A 24,773-nucleotide genomic window follows, 5' to 3' on the forward strand; every position below is an offset into this window, starting at 1 on the left:
CACCACCACCACACCACACACACACACACACACACACACACACACACACACACACACACATGACATCCCCCCCCACCACACACACATAAACACACCTGAGCACAATGTAGTTCTTGTCTGCGAAGCGGTCCATGTAATCGACCTTGAGCACTTTGTTGCCGACAAAGTTGACCGAGGTCTGGTTCAGGATGCTGCGCTTCTTGCTCGGCGAATCAATAATCACAAACACCAAAAACACGTTCTGTTCTCGCAGCTGCTGAACAGCGCGCTCCACAAACGCCTCCCCTTCCTGGTACAGGTTGTCCGTGTCCGACACCACAAACAGGAGCTGCGACACCTTCAGATTCGGACTGCGCATCCGCTTCTCCGCCATGTCGCCCAGCACCGCAGACGCGTGCTTCAGCAGCTCGCCAATGCGCGTGCGCTCCTCATCAAACGAAAACCGGCGCAGGCACTCCGCACCGCTCGCCGCCGTGAAGGGGTCGCCCGCCTTGTGCACCACATCCACCTGCTGCCCAAACTTGAACACGCTCAGCTCGCCAGCTTCAAGCTTGTTCAGCGCCTGCGAGATGAGGCACAGCGACTCAAGCGCCATCTGCTTGGAGTGGTACAGCGACATGCTGCGGGAGTCGTCAATCGCAAGCACAATCTGGTACTCACGCTTGGACGGCTTGGTCCGCCGCAGCCAAATCTTGTCCTTGCGGAACTGCGACGCAATGTACGGGATGATCTTGCGCATGTTCAGCCGCTTGCCTGTGCGGTAGTCGCCCTTCATCTTCGACGCCTGCGACGCTTCAAGCACAAGGCGCAGCTGCTCGCACAGCGAGTGGGACAGCGACGATGTGAGGTGCTCAAGCTCCTGCCAAAGCTCAAAGCTCTTCGCAATCGCCGCCTCCGTCTCGCCGTGCTCGCTCTCGTCCGCCCGCAGCCCATCCAGCGCGTCCTCAAGCTTCTGCCGCAGCTCAGCTCGTTCCTCTGGCGTCATTTCTTCTTCTTCTTCCTCATCCTCCTCCTGCTCATCGTCACCGCGGGCCTTGTCGTCGTCCTGCGCATCTTCGTCCGCCTCCTCATCCTCCTTTGCACCGTCAGCGCTGCCATCCCCGGCGCCGCCTTCCTCGCCGTCCTGAGTGGCGTCCGCTTCCTCTTCCTCTTTCAACTTGTCCTCACCATCACCGTCCATGGCACTGGTGTCAGCGTGCTCTCCGCTGTCATCCTCTTTGTCTTCGGCGCTCTGCCCCTCCTCCTCTTTGTCAGGGGTCTCCTCATCCTCAGCTTGCTCTTGTTGCTGCTGCTGCTGCTGCTGCTGCTGCTGGGCCGTGTCCGGCTTGGGCAGTGGCTCATCCTCTGCCATGTCCATCGCCATCACGTCCTCGGCCTCCTGCTGCACGTCGTCCTGCGCAACCGTCTCTTCTTGCTGCTTCTGCTGCTCTTCAGTGGCAGAGCTTAGCACCTGCGCGTCAGAGGCCTCGTTGTCCCGCACAAACTGGAATGCGTCTGCGCTGGCCTCTTCCTCGTTGTGCTCGCCCTCGCGGTCTTGCTCCTCCGCGTTCACGTCAGCATCTTCCTCGTCTTGCTGCTCACTCGCTTCCTGCAGGTTCAGGCGGTCCTGCCACGACTTGAGCACGTCACCCAGGCTGCGGTACGGGTTGGTGTCCTGCAGCCGTTCAAACTGCTCCTCCTTGCGGTCTTGGCCACTCTCGCCCTCCTCCTGCTGCTGCGTGCGCTGCGTCTGATGCTGCTCGGGGTTGCGCCGCTGGGACCCCTGGCTGTGGCGGCCACCGGCAGTCTCCGTCTCCGCACTCTCCGCTTCTTGCTCCACCGTTTCCAGCCCCATCATACCCGTATCCTCCTGCGCGCACGAGCGAGTTGAGAGTATGCGTTTAGTGTGAGAAGGAATGTTTCAGCGAGTTGCGTTTGGAAGTGAGTGAGTGGTGGTTGGGAGTGAGTGAGTGGTGGTTGGGAGTGAGTGAGTGTTTGAGTGAGTGTGCATGTGGATGTGCATGTGAGCTTTTCAGTCAGTGTGCACGTGGGTGTGTGAAAACTGCACGCTCTTAAACGAATGCAAGTTTGGCAGATGACACACCGTGACAGTTGCGGAGACTTGGTTCAGCGCGCTGTCCTCAAAGGCGTCCGGGGTTTCTTTGTCTTGCTGCTGCTGCTGCTGCTGTTGTTGTTGCTGCTGCTCATCGTTCTCGTCTTCAGCAGGGGGTGGGGGTGGAGCATCCTCACCATCACCATCTTCACCACCACCGTCCTCCTGCTCTTCGTCGGTGTCCTCGTCCATTTGCATGTTCATTTCCTCATCTTCTTCCTTGGCGGCATCAAACCCTGCATCAGGTGCTTGCTGCTCGCCTTCCTGATCTTCTTCGCCACCTTCATTGTTCTCTTCCTCTTCATCAGCTTGCGCTTCATCTTGTTGCTTGTCTGCCGCGTCCTTTTCTTGCTGTTCCTCCTCTCCCTTCTCCTCCTCCTTCTCAGCCGCATCTTCACCTTCTTCTCCATCTTGCTTCTTGTCTTCTCCTTCTCCTTCTTCTCCTTCTTCTCCATCACCTTCACCCTCACCCTCATCCTCGCCTTCTTCCTCCTTGGCATCGGGAACTGTAGTCTCGTCCTCCTGCTGCAAGGGGTCGGCACGCTCCTGTTCCTCCCTGTTTTGGTCATCGATACCGTCGTCTTCCTCCTCGCCGCCCTTCTGTCCATCCTCGTCGTCTTTCTCGGGCTTCTTGCCTTCAGCGTCTTCGCCCGCATCATCATCGTCGTCGTCACTTCCCTCGTCCATGCCCTGGTTGTCTTTGCCATTGTCGAGGTTCAGGTCGTCTGGAAGGTCAAGGTCCATGTCCTTGTCCTCCTCACCGCCGTCTTCCTCGTCTTCGCCTTCGCCGTCGCCTTGCTTTTGCTCTTCCTCCTGCTCCTTCTTGGCGCGGTCTTGCTCTGCCGCATCCTCCACGTCTTCCTCCTGATCTCCAACATACTCGTCGTTGATCTCATCCCCGCGCTCTTCCTGGTTCTCCCCAGATTCACCTTCCTCGGACTGTTCCTTCTTGTCCTTCTTATCTTTCTTGTCATCGGCACCGCTTGGGTCGTTGTCCTGCTTGGCACCAAGCTCTGTCTCCCCAAGCTCCTCGCCGCCTTGTTCGTGCCCGTCGTTCGGCTCGTCCTTCTCGTCCTCATCCTCACCTGCATGTGCATGCACATGGAATTCGCGCAACACATTATGCGGTATCAGGGACATCAATCTGCGTGCACCAGCCTTACGAGCAACATGATGGCAGGAAAGCAATACAATTTCAAACACCGGCTACAATCAACTGCCCCCCCCCCCTTTTCGCTGTTCCATTGTGCTGTGAGAGCAGCTGTACGCACCTGCCCACATGCCGTGATCGAGCGTCTCGGCATCGGCGCCCTCAAGGTCGCCCATCTGTTGCTCAATGTCTGCATGGATGGAGTAGATTGCCACCGAACACAAGCAAACGGATGAGCAAGCGACGGACAATGAGTCTGATAAGAGCACACGTACACAAGCATCTTCACACGCACACACAAATACACGCAACACACACACACACACACACACACACACACACACACACACACACACCGTCGTCGTCGACTTCATCGTCGCTGTCTTCGTTGTCCTGTTGGTCGCGATCGTACATCTCTGCCTCAAAGTCGTTCTCCATCTCCAGACCATCCTCTTCTTCGTCAACGCCCTCTGTGAATCGTGCATGACATGATCAAACTCGTGCGTTAGGTTGGGAACAGACACGACGCAAGGGAACGACGACGCAGCAACGCCAACGAAACAAGAGCTCAAATATGCGCCCACCTACATGCACACACACACACACCTACGCAACACATTCTTCGAACCTTCTGGTGGCTGCTCAGGCTCATCGCTCTGGAGACCTTGGACTTGCTCTTCGTTCTCAATTTCGTTGCTGACATCCTTCTTGCCGGAGCCTTCGCCCATGCCTGCATTCAACATCCAAGGCACACAACAATATAGAGGATTGGTGAGCACTGCCACACTCCAAACGCTCACTACGATTCAACTTGAAAGCGTTGCAGACACCACACACACACATACACAACACATACACACGCAACAACACCACAACACACACAAACAACAACACCACAACACAACACAATGTAGACAAAGCGAACGCTAGAGGGGACACACCTGTGCCTTCGAGCTCCATGCCCTCGTGTCCGCCTTCGCCTTCGTCGTCCTCCAGCTCCGGTGGCACGCAGTAGCCGCGTGTGAAGAGGTCCTTAAAGATGCCAGACAGCACATAGCACAGCTTGCTCGTAGCCTTGTGCAGGGCGAGGTACTCGGCAACAACCGCCTCCGCAATGAGCTTGAACTGCGCAATGAGCGGCTGGTAATACTGGAGCCAACGCGACGCCGCAGCCACCGCCGTTTCGCCATACAGTCGCTGCTGCTGCGAAAGCACCTCCGCCACACGCACATAGCGGGACAGAATGCGATTCGTGCGCAAGCCGTCAAACAGGCCGCGAATCTCCCGCTCAAGGAGCACAAAGTGGCGCGGCTGCAGCTCAACATCGTCCTCGTCATCATCTTCATCATCTTCATCATTCTTCGTTTCCGTCTCCTGCTTGCCCTTGCTTGATGGCGCAGCAGTGGAAGACGAGGAGGAGGAGGAGGAGGAGGAAGAAGAAGAAGAAGAAGCCTGCTCTTGGAATGCGCTCTTCTCTGCCGCAGCACGCTTCACGGAGCGCTGGATGCTCAGCAGCATCGCCTTGACAAATTCGAGCACTGCCGTGGCCGATGCCTCCTCTGTCGCCGCATCTGTGGGCACGGCGGCGCTGGCGGCTGCAGAGGGCTTCCTGAGTAGGGCTGTAGCCAGCTGCTTTTCCAGTGAGTCAACAGAGTCCTGCACAAGGGCACTCGTGTCTTGCACAACGTCGCGCAGCATTGGGGAATCAGGCAGCTCAGCCAGAACAGTCAGGGATCGATGCGACGCTGCCAGGCACTGCGATGCACACAGCGTCACCAGGCCAAAGTCAATGAGGCCGGCACTGATGTCAGCGGCGCCCTGTTTCACGTCGTCTGTCATCTCATCCGCGGTGTCCTGCTGCTCCTCCATGTCCTTGGCGCTGTCGTCACCAACATCACGCGCTACGTGAAGCCGGCGGTTTACCAGCGTGTGTGCATTCACGTGTTCAAAGGCCTGCTGCAGACGCTCGTGCATGGCAGAAACGTCCTTCTCCAGGCCTGCCAGCACGCTTGCGTCCAAGCTCAGCGCCTCGGCATCCACAAGCATGCGAACGCGGGCAGCGAAGTCGCGGAGGGACATCCACGCCGTCTGCGCCACGAGCAGCATGTCTCGCGCGTCCTTTGGCGTTCCCAGCACCCGACGGGCCTCCTCCGGCTGCTTGGATGAAGCAACGGACGATGATGTCGACGATGATGATGATGACAACGATGAAGAAGCCGATGAAGGAACCGCTTGGGATTCTTGTTGTTGCTGCGTGTCCTGGTGCAGCTGGTCAGGCGAAGCGCCCGCGCAGGACGCCATCTGTCGAGCTGCGCAGTCGAGCGCGTTGAGCGAGCCAAGCATCTCGCTCACCGTGCGACGCTGCACCAGCAAGAAGCGGAACAGGTCCAGCGCAAACCCGCGGCACTTTGGCACCATCGACAGCTCAATGTCCTTGTGTGGTTTGTCCGAGGCCGTGTGCATGGCCTCGAGGCGGGCAAGCGTGCGGTAGAAGTACTCGCCACAGCGCTGCACAGATGTAACCAGCGGGCCGTGTTCTGCCTCCAGCTCCTGCACGTCCGTCCAGTTGGCCTTGGTGCGGCCGAGCGGATTCGTCTCCAGCCACGACGCAAGTGCCTGTGCACCACGCACGTTGCCCACACCGGCGGCAAGCCCCGTCTTGCCTAGCGTGCCCAGCAGATCTGAGAGCGCGCTCTGCTTCATGGTCTTGCCCAGCTTGCGCATGCGGGCCTTTGTCTTCTTGTCCAGCTCAAACTGCTCCTGGATCTCCTTCTCCTGCTCCTCCTCCTCCTTGTCGCCACCGTACTTGCCAACCTGGATGCGCCGCCGCTTCTTCTTCTCAACCTCGGCCTCCTTCTCGTGCTTCTTGCGCAGCGCCTCCATCTGCTCCTTCACAGTGTTGCGGTCCCACTCCTGCAGCGATTGCACGCGGCCGATCACCGTCTTGCACAGCCGGTCCACCGCGGCCACCGCTTGCAGCCGGCCTGGTCCCAGTAGCCGCTTCAGCGCCAACTGCGCCGCCCTCAGCGCTGGCTGCTCCATCTCCAGCACGCCTTGCACATCGGATGGAGGCGCGTGTGCCGCGTTGCTCGGCCACGCAGGGCGTGCCACCAGTGCTGTGGCATTGGAGGAGGCATCATCATCATCATCAGCAGCAGCAGCAGAAGAAGCGTCTGGCGACGTACCCATCGCCGGTGCGGCAGAGGATGCGCGAATGCGCTGGGCGTGTTCCGTAATGGCAGCCCGCGTTGCAGTGCACATGCGGCTGCTGGCCTCGGCAAGCGTCGTCATGGCATATGACGACTCCAGAAACTCAAGGCCGGTCTTGATGCCGCCGAGAACAGGCCCCACAGGCTCCATCAGAGCCTCCTTGTAGGCGCGGATGAACTTGTGCAGCGCGCGATGCGTCTTGGCGGCCGTGTCCTTCATGGCCGCGTAGTTGGTGTCCTTCCAGCGGATCAGCTTGATGAAGTTGCGCACTTCCTTCTCCAGCTCAATGCGCCGCGTGCGAATGGCTTCCTCCACAGAGGGCACAAACTGCGCAAAGTACTGGCTCAAGTTGAAGAGGACGCTGTGCAGCGCGCCGATAAACTCGACATACAGCACGCCCACGTGCTTGACGGTGTTGGACAGCACAGCAGCTGCCTCGCTGGCGGCCGTCGCCTGCTCCTCCGTCAGGTCGACCTGCCCGAGCCGCCTCGCCTCGTCCTCGTCCGTGTAGTACCGCTTCTCCTCCTGCGTCTTGTTCTTCTTCTCCGCCTTCTCGCGCTTGCGCTTGGCCTCCATGATGGCGGCGTACGGCCCCGCAGAGGCGCTGCCGTGCGCACATGCGGCCTCATACGTCACGCCATACTCTTCCTCCGCAGACACGCGCGCCGCCTGCAGCTGTCCGGCAAATGCCCACAGCAGATCAAGCCGCTGCATGTACTCGCCCAGGGTACAGCTGTCGGACATGAAGGCATGGAGCGTCTGGCGCACGCTCGCCACGTGCTCCGCGCACTCCTCTCGAACAGCACCCACCGTGCGGGCAGCCGTCGAAGCAAACGTGGCAGCGCCGCTGTCGCCTTCAGAGCCGCCGCCGCCGCCGCTGCTGTGCTTGCTGTCATCTGACTCAGTGTTGGCGCCGCGAACCAGTGTGTTGATGTCCTCGCCGGCACGCACGCGGTGGTGGGCGCGCACGCATGCCATGAGGCCTGCTGGCAAGCTGGACAGGGTGCCATACAGGCCAAACCAGCGGGAGGCGGCAATGTCGGCAAACTCCTGCCAGATGCCCGGAAGCAGGCGCGGCCAGTACCGCAGCTCGAGCTTGCGCCAGCGAATTACCAGCGCAGAGATCTCGTCCAGCTCGGCACGCAGCGAAACCTGCTTGCTGGCCACCTGCTCCCAGTCAACGGCGCGCCGCAGAATCAGGTCAAGCCCCGTCAGTACTTTCGGCAAGGGCACGGAGAGGGAGAACTCCAGGATGCGCAGGGAGAGTGCTTGCAGCTGCAGCAGCACGGCATGCTCCGGCCACTCCTCAAGCAGCGCCTGCAGCCGCGCCAGGAACTGCGCCAGCACGGGGCGCACCATGCGCGCCTCGCTCGGGTGCGGGTGGCGATAAAAGTCGTACGTGTCCGGCATGCTGTGGGTACCGCGAACGCTGTCGCCGAGCGGGTCCACGCTGGCCTCGTCCCCGGCGCCTGTGCCCGTGCCGAATCGAGACAGCTTGTGCGCCACTTGGATCGTGTGCAGCGGCCACAGCACAGCATCCGCATCGCCGGCAACGTGCTCGTTGTGAGCAGAGACAGCGACGGCAATGGCGTGCTGGGTCTGCAGCATTTCGAGCTGGTCGCTTGCGTCCACGTCAAGGGCGCGGACCCGCTCTGCCCGCCGCGCAGCCAGCTCCTGCTTCATGGTCTTGTCAGACTTGAGCCGCTGCGACTTGAGCAGGGACGTGCTCATATCCACGGTGATGTCGTACAGGTGGCCAAGGTGGAAGGCCTGCTTGTGCGCGTGCACCGCCTCTCGCATCAGCTCCACGTCCACAACGGCAAGAGAGTCCTTTGCAACGGCAGCCACGGCGTCTTTGTTCTCGCCGTCCCCATCACCGTCGCCATCCTCACCTTCAGCGTCAGCGTCAACGCCCGTGTCGCGCAGGCTCGCCTCGCGGCCGTCCAGCGCGTCCAAGGCGACGTCGTCGAGGTCTGCATACTCCTTGAAGTATGTGGGGAACATGCGCTGCAGCTCGCGCTCCGCCTGCTCTTCGCTCGACAGAATCTCGTGCGTCTTTGCGCGGTACTTGAACAGCTGCTCCTTCTCTGCCTGCTCCTCCTGTCGCCGCTTCATCGCCGCAGTCCACCGCGTACACACCACGTTGAGCACGCGCAGGAAGCCGTCCATCGAGCTGCTTGGGGCCGCCAGCGCCAGCGTGTCCGATGTGAGCGGGTGAACGCTGCGCGCGGCCGTGCCCCACGCGGTGGCCAGTGCGTTGCGGTGCAGCACAAGCGCCGCCCGCAGCAAGGTGCGCTCCATGCGCGCGCGGGGCTGTGGACGGGTGGCAGGCACGAGGCGCGACATGCTGGCCACGTCAAGCAGCGAGTACAGCGTCTCTGCGACGCGTGGGTGGGAGGGGAGGCGCGTCAAGTCGTGCAAGACGCCTGTCACGCGATGCACGGGCGCAATTTCCCCGGCAGCAGCAGCGCGGGCACACACCACGTCGTGGCGCAGCGCAGTCAGGCCATGCAGCACCATGTACAGTGCACAGCACACGGGCTGTACCACATCTGGGAAGCCGCTGTACTCCACGCGCAGGCGGCGTGCCAGCTGCGACAGCATCACCCGCCAGTGCTCCACCTCCTGCACGGCCTGCACCGATGCGGAGGCGGACGCGCCGCGCTTCTTGAAAGCTGCCGGCGATGTAGCCAGCTGGGCCAGCTTGGTGCAGAGCGCAAGCAGCTTGCCGCCGTGCTCGCTCGCCTCGTACAGTGCCGTGAGCTCGTCAAACAGGTTGGCAAATGGCTGCTGTGCGGGCCGGTACACCACCTGCTTCAGGCACTCACGCGCGGACGCGAGAACCCGTCGTGTCCAGTCAGAAGCCTCCTGGCACGCGGCAAAGACAGACGCGTCAGCGCCGTCCGTGAACGCACGCCCAAAGTCCGACTCTGTGGCGAGGCGCGCCTGCAGGAACTGGTGCATCCAGCTCAGGTCGGCGAGGCGCAGCACCTGCTTGGTCACCTTATCCACGGAAGAGCGCGGTTTGGCCAGCGCCAGGACGAGGCACCCCAGCTGCACCCACATGCGTGCGGTCTGCACGGACGCATGCACAGCTGCTGCTGCTGCTGCTGCTGCTGCTGCTGCTGCTGCTGAGTCTGCTGTTGCGCAATCGCTTTTTGAGGCAGAGGCCAGTGGCTGGCTGAGAGAAGCACTGAGGTCATCTGCGATTGGGGTGAGCTGGTGCAGATCCACGCCCGCGCCCTGCGTGGCCTCCCACAGCAAGAACCGGTATCCCTCGCACAGCTGCGCATCTGCGCGACGCCCCGCTGTGCTGGATGGGGGCACGTGCGTGGTGGTGAGGAATCGCTTCAGCTCCTGCAGCTGCCACAGCTTGTCCTCGGTGCCGTCCAGGGGAACGGCGCCCATGTTTTTCAGCCACATCATGTGGGCAGTGACACCGGCACGCATCAGGAGCGCGGCGCCGCGCGCCTCAACCCACTCCTGCTGTTGCTCTGCGCCAGCCTGCGCTTCATCCATCTCCTTCCTCTTCCTGGGCACATGCACGCTGCGGGGCCCGCGGACAGCCGTGCCGTCAACACTGGCTTCCTCCATGGCCGCAGCATCGGCCTCCTCTTCCGGCACAGGCACGGCGAGCGCAAACGGCGGGGGCGGTGCGTCGGGTCCAGGCATGTGCTGGGCCGTGTTGTGGCACAGGGCGTGAAGGGCCTCGCCAAGCGTGAACAGCAGGGATCCACGCAGCAAGCCGCGCAGCCGCTCTTGCTTTCCATCGTCACCGTCACCCTTGGCATCGCCGTTGGCATTGGTGCTGGTACCAGGATGGGCACTGTTCTCGCTCCCTCTGGCATGCTGGGAAGCGACGGTGCCAAGCAGCCACAGAAGCTGCTGGGTTTTGGCTGCGAGACTGATGCTGTGCGATGGCCCGCGTTGCTCTTCCAGCCGCGCAGCAAGGTGGTACATGGCAGTAATGACCTCAGGGTTGCCACTGCTGCCATCACTGCTTGTTGTTGCTTCCTCGCTGCTTGCGGCGTTTGTCAGTGCCCCAACGAGGGCTGGGTTTGCCTGAAGCGCTGTTGCAAGGTCGGCGAGCGCGCGGTGGGTGTCGTGTGCGTGAATCAAGTCGCCGACAGGCCACAGCTGCGCATCGAAGCAGCGGCGGTAAACGGTCGTCGCTGGCGGCTGCGCCTTGTCTGCGATCGCCTGGATCGCACCGGGCACTTCCTCAAGTGCGGAGAGCACCGAGGCCGACGTGGCATCCGCACGCGCGCCTGCGTGGCCCAGTGCAGCACCGCGTGCACTGGCATCATCAGCACCGGCATCGTCATTTGCCGAGGCGTCTTGCGTGAGTGCCTGCCGGAAGTGGCTGTCGAGTGTGCGGTAGATGGCGGGATCCTGCCGGTCCACGCTGGGCAGCGTCGCCAGCGCATCAATGAGCATCTTGCGCTCTTTTGCCGTGATGGCAAACGCGGCGTCCGTGTCCAGCAAGCTGTGGAGCGCAAAGGTGTGGTCTGTCGTGCGTGCAGCGACCGTATCAACCGCACTGCTCAAGCGCGCAGCCTGCTGCAGGGCTGCGTGCGTGTCAAAGCAGCGTTTGCTGTGGAATGGCTGGGACAAGAACAGGGTCGCAAACATGCTGTCGCCGTCCACCTCGGTGCTGAGCCCAAGGCTTGCGTGCATCTTCTCTGCAAGGGAAGCATACGCGCTCGCGTTTAGGGCTTCCGATGCAGGAGAGGTGTCGAGGCAGACGAGAGCACTGGCATCACGCAGGCTGTGGTGCAGATCGGCCCATGTGGACGCCACGACCTCCCGGCGAGAGCATCTCAGGAACAGGAGGTCATCCCCATCCTCAGCACCCACCTCCTGCTTCACCTGCACATTGGACTCCTCCTCGTCTGCACTGGTGTCGCATGCAATGTCCACGTCGCCTGCCTGGGTGACCGCCGCAAACAAGCGCGCACGCAGCAGCACAGCTTGCATCACGGCCCAAGTCAATTCAGCCGTGCTGATGCTCTTGGCGTCAGCAGTGTTTGAGGCAGCGACATCAGTGTGTGTGCTGTCGGCGACCTGGCCTTCGTGGTCCTTGGGAGTGTCGGCCATGAGGGCGCAGAGCACCTCGTGGAAGCGAGTGTCGACGGTGTCCAGCAGCTGCTGCAGGTAGGGCACACATGCGTGGCTGAGGCGGCTGCGGTTGAGGTTCTTGCTGGCGTACAAGCGGCACTGCAGCAGCCAAGGCAGCTGGGCCAGACGCAGGTCTCGCAAGGCAATACCGTTGGACATTTGCAGGAAGATGCGCTGGTTCGCTTGCAGCGCAGACAGCGACGATTGCACAGCCGCAGCGAACGCGGAGCGGGCCAGCGTTGTCTGAATGCCTTTTGCATCCGCCTGCGACAGTACATGTTGCAGGTATGACAGCCAAGCTGGCCGCACATCCACCAGGCCACCGTCTGTCGTGAACTGCTGCAGCGGCGTGTTCACCTCGGCGCTGACCGCATTTGCTTTCTGCAGCTCTTGCCGAAGAGCAACGAGGGCAGGGAGAATGACGTGCTCCTTGGCGTTGCTGGAGAATGGAAATTGTGCCAGGGCCGTCTCCAGAGCTTGCACATCGGCGTGCCCAATCCACGCCGCGAACGCGTTGAGCGCGGCAACCAGCGCTGGGTCTGCTGTTGCCGTGAGCAACGATGCCAGCGAGGACAGGCGCTTCGCAGACGTGGTTGACTTGCGCATGGCGGACGCATTCAACCACGAGTACTCGGCCACGTGTGATTGCGCATGCTGACTTCCTGCACCACTGCCAGCGGCAGCGGTTGCAAGCCAGCGCCTGGTGGCCGGCTGCTGGAAGAACGTGGCAACGACGCGCATGCACTGGAACAGCGCGGCATCGCGTACGGTGGCGCTGATCAGGGTGTAATCGGGGGATGCAAAGGGGGACGAGGCTTCCGTCGCTGCTGTTTTTGTTGCATCTGCTGAGGCGGGTTTGGCGAGATCGCCGCCAGCAAACAGGGCAACCGTGGATGGACTCACGTCGTCATATGTCTGTGCAATGGCAAGCTGTAAGCTCTCGTGCAGCGTGGCACCGTGGCGCAGCAAGGCAGCAGCAACGGTGGCGGCGTGCACGTAGTGGGTGACTGCGTAGGTCTTGTAGTGCCCTTTGCCACCAATGTGCTGTGCAAAAGCAGACAGACGGCGGATGCCTTGCTCGTGGTGCAAGCCCGCAGAGCGCGCCAGCTTCACGTAGTCATCGCTCGTGGCCAAGTCCAAGTGACAGCACACCTGAATGCCTCGGTTCCTGACAAGCACCAATTCAACAACGCGATGCAATGGGGGAGGGAGGTAAGCCAGAATACGGGTGAACATCAGTGGCAGAGCGTGTGAAGGGCTTGGCTTGTGTATGTGTGCGTGTGTGTGTACGCGTGTGTGCGTGTGTGTGTGTGTGCGTGCGTGCAGTGCGTGTGTGCGCGTGCGCGTGTGTGTGCATTTGGTGCACTGGTGAAGGCTGACAAACTTGCATGCGAACAAACCTCATGGCGGGAGAAAGCTGGCCGTGGCGCGGGTCCATGGTGAGAATGAGCCTGAAATTTGGATGCGGCTTGATGACGGGGATCTGGCCATCAATCACGCCGCGCTCGCTGACAATGAGCACGCCCTTGGGCTCCAGCAAACCGTTCAGGCGATCGAGCACGGACGGCGAGCAAAAGTTGACGTTATCAATCAGCAGCCAGTGCCCTTTCATCAATGCCTCCACCAGCAAGCCGTTGCGCCACGTGAACATGCCTATGCAGCAAGGGAAGAAAGGGAGGGGGAGGGGATATGTGTTGGGATACAATTGGGATGAATCAATGGGGGTTGCGCGAGAGGAAATGTCACAGCAAAGCCACGAAGACGCAGAGAACATATCACATACATGCACATGTACATGCGCAAGCAAATGCCGACGGCAGATCGTGCATGCAGGCAAATGTCAAGGTTGACACAAACACACACATACACACGCACATACAAACGTACACACACACACACGTGCACACACACACACACACGTGCACACACACACACGTGCACACACACACACACGCACCTTCTGTGCGATGAGAAACGAGGTCTTGAACGCGGTTGAGGCATTCAATGACGGTGGTGATGCTTTCGTCCAACAGCTCAAGCGCCGCGTCCACAACACCATCACCGGCTCTTGTGGACCCAGCCGTGGACCGCAGCGTGGCTGCTTCTTGCTGCACCACGTGGAGGAGGCTGCGAACTTGCTCCACATCCACGTTGGTGCCATGGGCCTGGCGCGCCTTCTGCCCAACAAATCCGTTGCGGGCAATCAGGCACCGCCATGAGGAATGCAGACGCGTGAGTGCCTGCACGAGCCGCTGCGTGTCGGCGTTGCCGTCAATTGTGGTGTACACCTGCACGACGGCGTCGCAGGCAGCGTGCAGCAGGTTGCGTGCGGAGAGCATGAGCTCGTTGCGGTGCTGCTCCATGTCCAGCTGCTCAAACCCGCCCAGAAGCTCGAGCGTATCGATGGAGGAGTTCATGGCAAACTCGCACAGCGTGTTGCCTGTCAGGCTGGCGAGCATGCGCACCATCTGCGTCTTGCCGCAGGCGGCTGGGCCGGAGAGATTCACCATCCACCCCATCTGCAGGCCAACGGCAAGCGCTTCCAGGCCCGCGTACTGCTGGGGAAGCAAGTCGAAGGTGTCCATGAGTTCGTCAGCGGCCACGGCGCCCGGCGGCAGCATCAGCGCCTGGCGACGGCGCGGAAGCTTTGCGCGGCCAACAACCACGCAGGCATCGTCAACCATCATCGTTCGTGGATACTCGAACAGCGTGCGGGAGGGAGAGGGCGATGTCCACAGGCTGTTGGCAGCAGTTTCCTCACCACCAGCAGCGCCATGTCGCTTCTGCTTGTGGCCTGTGTTGCCTTCTGGGGACGGCAGCAAAACAGGATCAAGCAGCTCTGTGCTGAGAACACAGAGGTGATCGCGCCACTTCTTCGACGCCGCTGCGGCAGCACCGCCCTGGCCAGTCATGATCCCGCTCTCCGGCAGCTGTCCACCGTAGATGACGGGCACAAACTGGCGCGGGTCGTAGCTGTCCTCGTGCTGCAGAGCTGTCATGGCCTCGCACCAGCGGAACACGTCACGCAGGTTCACGTCGGTGCCCTGGGCCTTGGCCAGGGCGCGCTGCTGCCGCCCGCGCACGCTGCTGTTGAAGGTGATCATGGCCTGCAGCACGGGCTCGGGGACGCGCGGGAACCGCGAGGACACAATCGACAGCATGTCCTCTGGGGACAGCACGTCAACATGCACCTGCGTGAAGCGGTTGAGGAAGGAAAGGGGCAGGCCCTTGCGGCCGCCGCCCTGGCGCACGGGGTTCTGGCAGGAAAACAGCTTGAAGTTTTGCGGGTCGCACTTGAACGTGCGGTTGAGCTCTGGAATGAACACCTCACCACGGTGATCCAGGCATGCGTTGAGGCCCTCCAGTACAGACTGCGAGGCCAGGTTGAGCTCGTCAAGTACAACCCAGTCGCCGCGGCGCAGCGCGCGCAGCAGCGGGCCATCGCGCCACGCAAACTCGCCCGCCTTTCCCTCTACGGGAAGATCAGCACCAAACAGGTCCGACACATCCGTCTGCTCAGAGAGGTTGATGCGCTCGACGTGGTGTCCCGTGGCGCGTGCAAGCGCAATCACAAGCGACGTCTTACCCACGCCAGGGGAGCCTTCCAGCAGGATGGCCTTGCCAGCTTGCATGGCGCGCAGCACGCGGAACATGTTCTGTGCGGTGGTGGGTGCGTTGAGTGTGAAGCTGGTTTCCTCAACCTTGTTGGAGCCGCACTTGATGAAGAACGGCTCCATGCCGAACCAGCCCTGCCTTGACAGGGAGCTGGCGTCGTGGTCATCGGCATGAGGACTTTCGTTCGTGTCACCTTCACCAGTTGTCTTGTCACTATCACCATCATCACCGTCATCAACATGATCGTGATCACTCGCAGCAGTGTCTCCAGCAGCAGCAGCAGCAGCAGCAGTAGTGTCAGCGGTGTTGGCAGTCTGCCGTGAGGAGAGCTTTGGAACGAATGTGCCATCGTCAACGCCCTGGCTACGCACAGCCTCCCGTTCCTCTGGCGACAGATACGAGAGGAGTTGCTCCACGCAGCGCTTCCGGGCGCCCACGGGGTTTCCAAACCCACCAGCAGAGATGCCAAGCCCGTCAATGTACACGAGGCAGCCGCCGTGCACAAACGCAGCGGCCGGCGACATGGTTTCGCTGCACGCACGCACAAAGCGCGCCCACGCCAAGTGGTCACGAAGCGAGATGGCGGCGGCAAACCGTTCGTGCTGCTTGAGCCACGTGGGGAACTGGATGATGGGCAGCGTAAACCGCTGCAGCTCCGGTGCACGCAGCGCATGCGACACAATTGCTTGCAGATCGTGCTCGTCCGTGACGGCGGCGACCCAAATCTCCGTGAAGCGGTTGCGAAGTGCGGGTGACAGCTCCTTCTTTCCAAAGTCACCGCCAGGGTTCATGGTGGCCATGATGTGGAACTCGTTGTGCGCGCGGATGTGTTCGGGGTGCACGCCGCCCTTCTCGGCGAGAAGCAGCTCGCGGCTCGGCTCCAGCACACTGTTCAGGCGCTCGAGCACGGAGTCGTCAGCAAGCGAGATCTCATCGATCAACAGCCCGTGACCCGCCTTCATGGCCTGCACCAGCGGGCCATCGCACCACTCAAACAACTTGACCTTCTCTGGCTGCTGCTGTTGCTGTTGTTGCTTGTGCTTCTTTGTCTTCTTCTGAGGTGAAGGAGCAGCAGAGGAGGGGTTCTGCTGGTCCGCTGCTGTTTCGTTCGTCTCAGCGTCAGCATCATTGTGCTGCTCCTGCTGCTTGGCTCGCTTTCCCTTCTTCCTCGAGCGGCGCTTCTTCTTGCTGCTGGCTTGGGCAGATGCCTCCCCTGCTTGTTCGGGGGTTGTGCTGGGCTTGTCTTCTTGCTGCACGGTTGTCGCTGGTGCTGTCTCGTCCGTGGCTACCGCATCAGATTCAGCGACACCAGCCTTGCGCTTGCCACCTTTGTTCATCTTCTTGTTCTTCTTCATCATCACCATCACCTCGTCTTTGTCCGTGGCTGTGGACACCTGCTGTTGTTGCTCCTGTTGTTGTTGTTGTTGTTGTTGTTGTTGTTGTTGTTGTTGTTGTTGTTGTTGTTGTTGTTGTAGTTGTAGTTGTTGTTGTTGTTGCTCCTGTTGTTGTTGTCGTTGTAGTTGTTGTTGTTGTTGTTGTTGTTGTTGTTGTTGTTGTTGTTGTTGTTGTTGTTGTTGTTGTTGTTGTTGTTGTTGTTGTTGTTGTTGTTGTTGTTGTTGCTGCTGTTGCTCCTGCTTCTCCTCCTGCTGTTCCTTATCCTCCTGCTGCTGTTGCGGCTGTTGCGTGGAGGCTGTGGATGCTTGCTCTGAGGCCTGAGCAGCGTTGGTCTGGGCATCTGACTGGGTTTCCTCGGAAGAGGCCTTGCGTGCGGGCCGCAGACCACCGAGAAAGTCGGATGTCTCTGTGTTCTGATGGCAGTTGATGATGTGCAGCGGCTGGCCGAGCAGAGTGGTGAGGATCTGGCACACCGTCGTTTTGCCGCAGCCGGTGTCGCCCACCAGCAGCACAGGCTCGTTGACTTGCAGGCAGCGCTCCACGAGGCAGAAGAGGCGCTTCATGCCACGCGTCCACACCACGTCGCGGAACATGTGCAGCGGGTGGGCCGGGTCATCGCGCGCCTCAGCCAGTGCAGCCTGTGCGCGGGCAAACAGTGGGCTGTGCGTGCACTCGTACAGAGCGCTCACGTCCACGGTTCGCTTGAGAACACCCTCGATGCACTCGCGCACGACTTGCTTCTCGTCGTCCCGACGTACGCGCTCTGCCAGCAGCATGTAGCCATCGTTGGCCAGCACCTGCAAGTCGTCGTAAAAGTCGCGTGTGACCTTGTCGTCAGCACCGGCTGCCTTGGCGCCCGCAGCGGTGGGCGTTGACAGCTTGGCGCGCTTCAGGTCCGGGTTGGCGGGTGCATCCATGCGCCGTGCACTCTCCAGCTGCTGCGCGTTGCCAGAGTCAGGCCGCGTGCGCTGGTAGCGCTCTGCCCATCGGAAGAGGTCGCGCAGGGTGATGAAGCCGTCCTTGCCTGCAAACAGGTTTGTGGCCTGCCTGCGCTTCTGGAGCTGGTGCATGATCTTCACCAGTAGCTTGGCGCGGCTGCTTGGGATGTGCGAGCGCTTGCTGAGAATCTCCTCCAGCTCCTTGTGCGGGATTTCACTAAAGTGGATCTCAACAAAGCGGTTGCGGAACGCGCGCGAGAGCGCCTTGCGTCCGCCGTACATACCCGGTGGGTTCTGCGTCGCAAACAGCATGAAGTTTGGGTGCGCGCGCACCGTCTCCTGCGTTTCCGGGATGTACAGCTCGCGGTTGTCGTCGAGCAGGCGGTTCAATGCCTCCAGCACGTCCGTGGGCGCCAGGTTGAGCTCGTCAAGGACAATCCAGTGGCCCTGTCGCACGGCCTGCACCAGCACGCCCGGCTGGAAGGCAAGCTTCCCGTGCTCGTCTGCAATGTACGAGCCCAGGTACTCTTGGATATCGGTGTGCTCGTGGTTGTTGATGCGCACGAGCTTGTGGCCGGTCAGCTGCGCCAGGTAGCTGACCATGCTGGTCTTGCCGCTGCTTGTTGGGCCCTGCAGCAGGATGGGGAACTTGCCCGAGGCAACGACGCGCACGACGTCGCGCAGCTGCTGCTCGATGGTTGGCGTGACAATGTAGTTGGCTGGCTGGGTTGGCTCCTGGTCGCCGGTTGGCAGCCAGTACGACCCGTACGAGACGTGGCTGGCGTGCTTTGGGCGCGGGGGAAGCTGCTCCAGTTGCATGGCCAAGCGCTTCACCTGCTTGTCTCCGCGGTCGCTCTTGAGGAGGGTGGAGTCAATGAGGTGCTTCATCGAGTTGTACGAGCGCCGGTTCAGCTGCGCCAGGAAACTCATGCACACGCCCTCGTACACAGCGCGGTGCAGCGGGTACACAGGCGCCAGCGCTCTGGCGTGGATCAGGGCGCGGCACAGCGTACGCAGGCTAAAGTGGGGTCGCATGTTGGACCCGTCACGGAGGTCTGTCTTGGCAAGCTCGCACGCCCTGCGGTACACGCGCACAATCTTGGCAAACAAGGACTGGTCGTCAATGGAGAGCGCAGCAAGATACGCCTCCACAATTGCCGTCAAGTCCTCTTCATCATTGCTCTCGTCCACAAAAATCTCCGTGAACCTGTGGAGGGGTGGTTGGTATGAGGACGGGGGGAGTTATGAGGTCAAGTGTGTGTGTGTGTGTGTGTGTGTGTGTGTGTGTGTGTGTGTGTGTGTGTGTGTGTGTGTGCGTGTGTGTGTGGGCGGGTTGCGCGGATGTATGTGTGTGTGTGTGTGTGTGTGTGTGTCCAAACACATGTTTGGTGTGCAGTTGACGCACCTGTTTCGTAGGCCAGTGGAGAGATCGCGCTTGCCGACGTCTGTTGCCGGGTTCATGCAAGCAAACAGGCGGAACTCTGGATGGCGCTCCACGGGTTTCAGATCACCACGCTCTGTCAGCACAAGGGATCCAGCCTGGAACACACACACACACACAGACACACACACAGACACACACACAGACACACACAGACACACACACACACGTACACGGGCGAGGCGAAGGGTCGAAGGTGGAGAGAAAGAGGGATGGAGGGTGACGCACATGGATTCAGTGAGCATGAAGCTGCGCAGAAATCAACCGGACACATACCCAGTCCGACACAACTGTTGAGGAAACACGCACATGGATGCACACACACACACATATATCCACACACATACACACACATACACAGACGCCCGAACGGAAGAAAACACACACACACACACACACTTCTCTTTTCGCACTACATACGCTGTTCTCGAGGAGGCTGTTCAAGCACTCGAGGGTTTCTGGCGAGGCGAGGTTGACCTCATCCAGCAGCAGCCAATCGCCGCGCTGCAGGGCCTTGACCAGCGTGCCTGGTGCGGCACGCACACACAATCAGAAGATGGAGAGGAAGAGTCGGTGAGGAATTGTTGCACATGGTGAGGAACAACAATTCATGCTCAGGCAGCACACGCGGATACAAGCACGCACAACCCACGCACACACACACACCCACACAAAGCCACGCACACACAACACACACACACAACACACACACACACACAAAGCCACGCACACACACACACACACACCCACACACCCACACAAAACCATGCGTGCGCACCTTCGACAAAGGAAAAGGCAAAGCTGTTCTCGGCCTGTTCAACTTGGATGCAGAGGTGTTCCAAAGCAGCATCAAACTCCTCCCATTGCGACATGAGCGCTGGCTTCATGAGGTTTCGTGCAGACGCATCATCGGTGGCGGGGCCTTCCTCACGCGCAGTGTCCATGCGCTTGCGCACGTTCACCATAGCGGATTGCATGCCTTTGAGCAGTGCACGCCACTTCTTGCGCGCGAAACTTCGCTCAAGCTGTGCCATAAACTCTGCGTTTCGCTTGCGAGAAAAGGTCTGGAAGAAGAGCTGGCGGAACGTGTCCAGTGCCGGCTGAATCAGCACACGCACATCCACGGGCTTGTACCCACCTGTGCAAGTGTTGGTTGCGGCGGAGGAGGAAGGAAAGGGAAAGAAAGGGTTGAGAATACATACTCACACATGAAGGCCATGCTGTTGTGCGTATGCGCATACAAACGCGCACAAATTCCATGGTAGCATGCGTTGCACGCACCACACGAATACTCACACACATACATACACGCACAAACACACAGCAATGCTCACACACGCATGAATACGCGCACACACCAAAAGCAAGTTCGTACCCAGCAGGTCGACGACATCGCTCTGTTGAGACATATTGATGACGACGAGGCGCTTGCAGAGGCTGCGGGCCAGCTTCTGCACAGCCGTTGTCTTGCCCGTACCCGTCTCGCCAACAAGGAGCACGGGCTCGTTGAGCTTGATGCACACCGCCAAGCGTTCCATCAGGTGCAGCGCAGGCTTGGTGAACGCGTACGAGTACGTGTGTCCCGTGGGAACGAGGGCAGCGCCAGTGCTCTGCGTATCGTATTTGTCAATACTGCAGCGGCCGATGGAGAGCGAGGTCTCGACCTCGGCAATGCCCGGGCGGTACGACGAGAGAAACTGCTCAACCTCCACCTTGGCCACGTCCAGGCTTTGCCCCAGCGCGTAGATGAGGCTGCTGCGCCCGCCCTGCTCCGGCAGCATGGCGCAGAAGCAGTCCACGGCCTCCAGGAACACGACTTCGCGGGTGAGCGGGTCATGCTGGCTGATGCGCGTGCACCACTTGATCATGTCACGTGGCGTCACGGCCTTCTTGCTGGCACGCGACAGCGACACCGCAGCATTCGCCCCAAGCGCGTGCTCGGGCACCTGTGATGATGACGCAGATGATGGGCCTGTCGTAATGTTGGTGGAAGCATCAGCAAAGCTGAGGTGGTGTTGGCGGCGGCGGCGCCCTGCCCTGCGTGAGCCACCCATGAGCGACTGCAGCCGCTGGTAGGTGGACAGCATGACATCAAGCACGCCCACGAGCGAGGGGAAGCGCGTGCGGATGATAGTGCGCAGTTCCGCTGGCGACGGCTCCTCCACGCGCACCTGCGTCATGTGCGCGGCGATGATGCCCCAGTTGGCGCCGGTGCCTGCTGCGCTGCCGCCAGATGTGTTCCTGTATGTGCAGAAGAGCTGGAAGCCGCTGCGGGCGGGGATGGTCTCGGCACGGCCGGGCACAAAGAGGGTGTTGTTCTCCACGAGTGGCAGCAGCGTGGAGATGACGTCCAGTGGCGCCTGGTCAATGTCCTCAATCAGCAGCCACAGGCCCTGCCGCACCGCCTGCGTCAGAATGCCTTCTTGGTAGCGGAACTGCCCCGGGATATCCGTGCACACATATGTGCCGAGGAGTACCTTGCTGTCTGTGTCGTCGCCCATCTGGATCTTGATGAGCCGCGAGCCCGCCGCCACCCGCCCTGTTAGCCGCGCCAAGTGCTCAACAAGCAGTGTCTTGCCTGCGCCCGTGCTCCCCGTTAGCAGCACGGGCATGTGCAGGGTGAGGGCAACGGCAATGGAGCGCAGGTTGCGCAGCGCTGACGCTGTCGGCACAAACATGTCCGAAGCAGTAGCGGCAGCAGCGGTAGAGATTTCTTCGTCCGATGACGATGATTGTGATGATGCGAAGCGGTGACCTGAAGGACGGGCACGAAGCGAATTGTTGGTGGTTGTGGTTTGTGTGCGGGTACGTATGTCAGCGTGAGTGAGAAAGAGGTAGTTGTGTGTGTGTGTGTGTGTGTGTGTGTGTTGTGTGTGTGTGTGTGTGTGTGTGTGTGTGTGTGTGTGCAACAAAGGAAGATTAGGCAGATAGATTTATGAGACGTGAAATTAAAACAGGCTAGAATCACAGCTCACAAAGCGTACGGAAGGGAGGGTGTCTTCAGTGAATTTTATGGACCGATGATACTTGGGTGATAATATTTAGCGGTTATGTTGTACGGTACCAAGAAGATCACGGTCCAAATTGGTTACGTGTGTGTGTGTGTGTGTGTGTGGGTACGTATGTCAGCGTGAGTGAGAAAGAGGTGGTTGTGTGTGTGTGTGTGTGTGTGCTTACTGAAGGGAGGGTGGTGATGGGTCACGACAACAACAAGCACGAACAAGCAACAAGCACCGCACCCTTTTCGAAGAGGATGCCGCTGATGTTGACGACATCTGAGCTCAAGTCCGCATCTGTTGCCTGCATACGCTCCTGCCGAAACAAAGAAGACAGACCGGCAGAGCAGGGCGGAAACGGACGGATAAGAGCAGTCGAAAAGCAAAAGCGTGAGTGCGCACGCACGTTACGCGATGCTCAGCTGAATGGCTCACTCAAAGAACACAACAGGCACGCGAGTCGCAGCACAAGCGCGTACGTTGATGGGATCCTCTGTTTTAGCAGAGGCGGCTGGGCGAATGGCCGGCGCGGCGCTGGCGATGGTGTGCTGCTCTGCTGCCTCTGCCCGCTGCCACTCCAGCTCAACGTGACTGCTGTGCACCTGCGCACCAAGCCGCCTGCATGGTGTGCGTTTGTGGACGTGCGGTGTTGAGTGTGTGGGCATGTGTGTGCATCGTTGTGAGCTGCTGCTGATCTTGTGGAGACGGGAGGAAAGGCGGGTAATGCTCATGCACATTCATGTGTGTGAATCCCTGCGTTGGATGTCTGCGCTGGCACAATACCTTTCAAGAGCGAGAATGGTTGCGCCCGGCAAGTGGTGCACGAGTCCAAGAATCGCAGTGACATGCCTGGAGGCACCCGGAGGGACAGCACATCGACAGCACACATGCACAGACACAGCGAATTGTCATGAGGAAGGCAAGTCCATCATCATTGCAGCAGACGATATCACACTCGAACATGCAGGTGTAAAATGTCACGACGCAAGGTGTAAACGAGGCAGACACATAGCAAGCACGTAGCACAGGGAAACACACAAAAGCAAACAAAACTTACACAGCGAGGTTCTTGTTTGTGTGTTGGAGGAGGGGGAGGAGAGGGGTACAGTCCCACATATCCGCCAGTGCGCGGCGGTTGTGAAGGAGCAGGAGATGTGTTGCGCACGTCATCGTCTGTGGATGGAGAAATGTGCGCAGTCACAGGCTGTGTGAGGCGAGAACGCTGATTGAACAAACACGCTGTCTCAGCAACGTGTTGTTGGATGTTGATGAACAACAAAGTTGCACCACATGCACAGCCTAGCCTCATTTGTGTGTGCATGGCTGGTGAGCTCGCACCCGAGCACTGTGTTACCTCAAGCTGCGCTTCCGTGACAGTGTTGATGGGCTGGCGGCGCAAGCGCTCAAATGGCGGCGCCTGAACGGCGGCAAAGTACTCCACAGTCACGCTGATGTGGTAGCAATTAAAGCAGTAATAAGTGACGATGCAGGATGAGTGAGCACCAACGGCGTGCAAGCAGGGGCACACATTGGGGGGGGGGAGCATTGCGATCGTGCAAAACACACACACACGCGCACACGGAAGAGTACGCATACAGAAGCGTACGCATAGAGAAGCGTTCGCATCCACCCACATACACGCGCACAAGCGTACAAACACGCACGCACACAAGCGCAGGCATACATACAAACAAAGACATTCAGCGGCCGTTGCGTTTGGATACGTACCTTCGAAGGTACGGTGCTGTTGGGATGAGGTGTGCCAGTGCGAAGGAGAGGCACTCGTGGGATTCAAGCCATTCTGGTTGCCCTTGTGTTTCCTGAATGCGGCGCGTGCACCTAAAGACGTACAGCGAACCAAAGAGCGTCAGCGGAAAACAGCGAAAAAAACAAAACAAGAGCAACACAAAGCACGGGCGCATCGTGCCAGGTATCAATTCGCCTGCACTCTGAGCGAGATCACGTGAAGAAGAGATGTTCCGGGGCCATAGCGCCTCACCTGCAGACGAGATCGAGGAGCACTGGCCTGAAGTACCGCGCGACAGTGCGAAACGCATCTGGGTGTAGCAGCAGCTGTGCTGCTTTGTGGAGCGCTTCTGCACGGAAGTCATCCGCTGCCGCAGTGCCAGCATGCACCTGCAGCATCGATGAAGGTGGTGAAGAACGGGGGAAGGGAACAGAATGGATCGTGAGTGTTGAATGCAGAGAGAGGGATGCCGTGCGTATCACAAGCACGCCATCCTGCAGCGCACAAGACTGCGAGGAAAAAATGCACGCACGTACATCCACGGCGGTGTACACAGGAATGCACCTGACGGCAATGCACACGAGACGCGCGCGCACACACACACACACACACACAGACAAACAGACAGACAGACAGATAGACAGACACACACACACACACACACACACACATTCGCACATTCTCACATTCGCACACACACACACACACACACAACTACACACATACAAACGCCGCGCACACCTTTTGAAGCTGTGTGTAGAGTGGAGCGAGGTGGTCATCGCAGATCTGAGAGACGCCCTGCATGGTCTCAAGAGCTTTGGCCACATCGAGCAGGCCCCAGGTATGTTCATGGTCCTCATTCTGCTGCTGGTCGGCGGCAGCAGCCACTTGCTCTTCCTTTGTTGCCATGCTGTTGCCACTTACTTGCTGCCGTGTGATCTGTGCTAAGCTGCTGGGCTGGCCCCACTTGACACTCACACACAGCACCAAGCACACAAAAAAGTCAAGCACGAGAGGGATGTGTGTGATGTGTGACCGCGACAACAGCACCACGTGTGTGCTCGAGGTTGC

The 24,773-nt window shown here is 59.9% G+C and overlaps 1 protein-coding gene across 1 annotated transcript in view; it reads right to left on the reverse strand.

The window, feature by feature from the left end:
• PTSG_00559 (Mdn1 protein) overlaps window positions 1-24,611 on the reverse strand; it is a gene marked incomplete at both ends in the record, with an annotated part of 25,618 nt that extends 1,007 nt beyond the window's left edge. Inside the window, 20 exons of the mRNA XM_004999048.1 lie at window positions 96-1,849; window positions 2,084-3,177; window positions 3,364-3,432; window positions 3,599-3,712; window positions 3,871-3,972; window positions 4,184-12,738; window positions 12,971-13,223; window positions 13,528-18,725; window positions 18,924-19,057; window positions 19,380-19,486; window positions 19,738-20,097; window positions 20,335-21,714; window positions 22,199-22,271; window positions 22,435-22,573; window positions 22,739-22,804; window positions 23,062-23,128; window positions 23,294-23,403; window positions 23,684-23,794; window positions 23,955-24,091; window positions 24,444-24,611. Coding sequence (XP_004999105.1) covers window positions 96-1,849; window positions 2,084-3,177; window positions 3,364-3,432; window positions 3,599-3,712; window positions 3,871-3,972; window positions 4,184-12,738; window positions 12,971-13,223; window positions 13,528-18,725; window positions 18,924-19,057; window positions 19,380-19,486; window positions 19,738-20,097; window positions 20,335-21,714; window positions 22,199-22,271; window positions 22,435-22,573; window positions 22,739-22,804; window positions 23,062-23,128; window positions 23,294-23,403; window positions 23,684-23,794; window positions 23,955-24,091; window positions 24,444-24,611 — 19,991 coding nt within the window. The remainder of the gene's footprint in view (window positions 1-95; window positions 1,850-2,083; window positions 3,178-3,363; window positions 3,433-3,598; window positions 3,713-3,870; window positions 3,973-4,183; window positions 12,739-12,970; window positions 13,224-13,527; window positions 18,726-18,923; window positions 19,058-19,379; window positions 19,487-19,737; window positions 20,098-20,334; window positions 21,715-22,198; window positions 22,272-22,434; window positions 22,574-22,738; window positions 22,805-23,061; window positions 23,129-23,293; window positions 23,404-23,683; window positions 23,795-23,954; window positions 24,092-24,443) is intronic.
• Between the last annotated feature and the right edge of the window lie 162 nt (window positions 24,612-24,773).

Source organism: Salpingoeca rosetta (assembly GCF_000188695.1).
Source record: "Salpingoeca rosetta unplaced genomic scaffold supercont1.1, whole genome shotgun sequence".
In the NCBI taxonomy this organism is placed as follows: Eukaryota; class Choanoflagellata; order Craspedida; family Salpingoecidae; genus Salpingoeca; species Salpingoeca rosetta.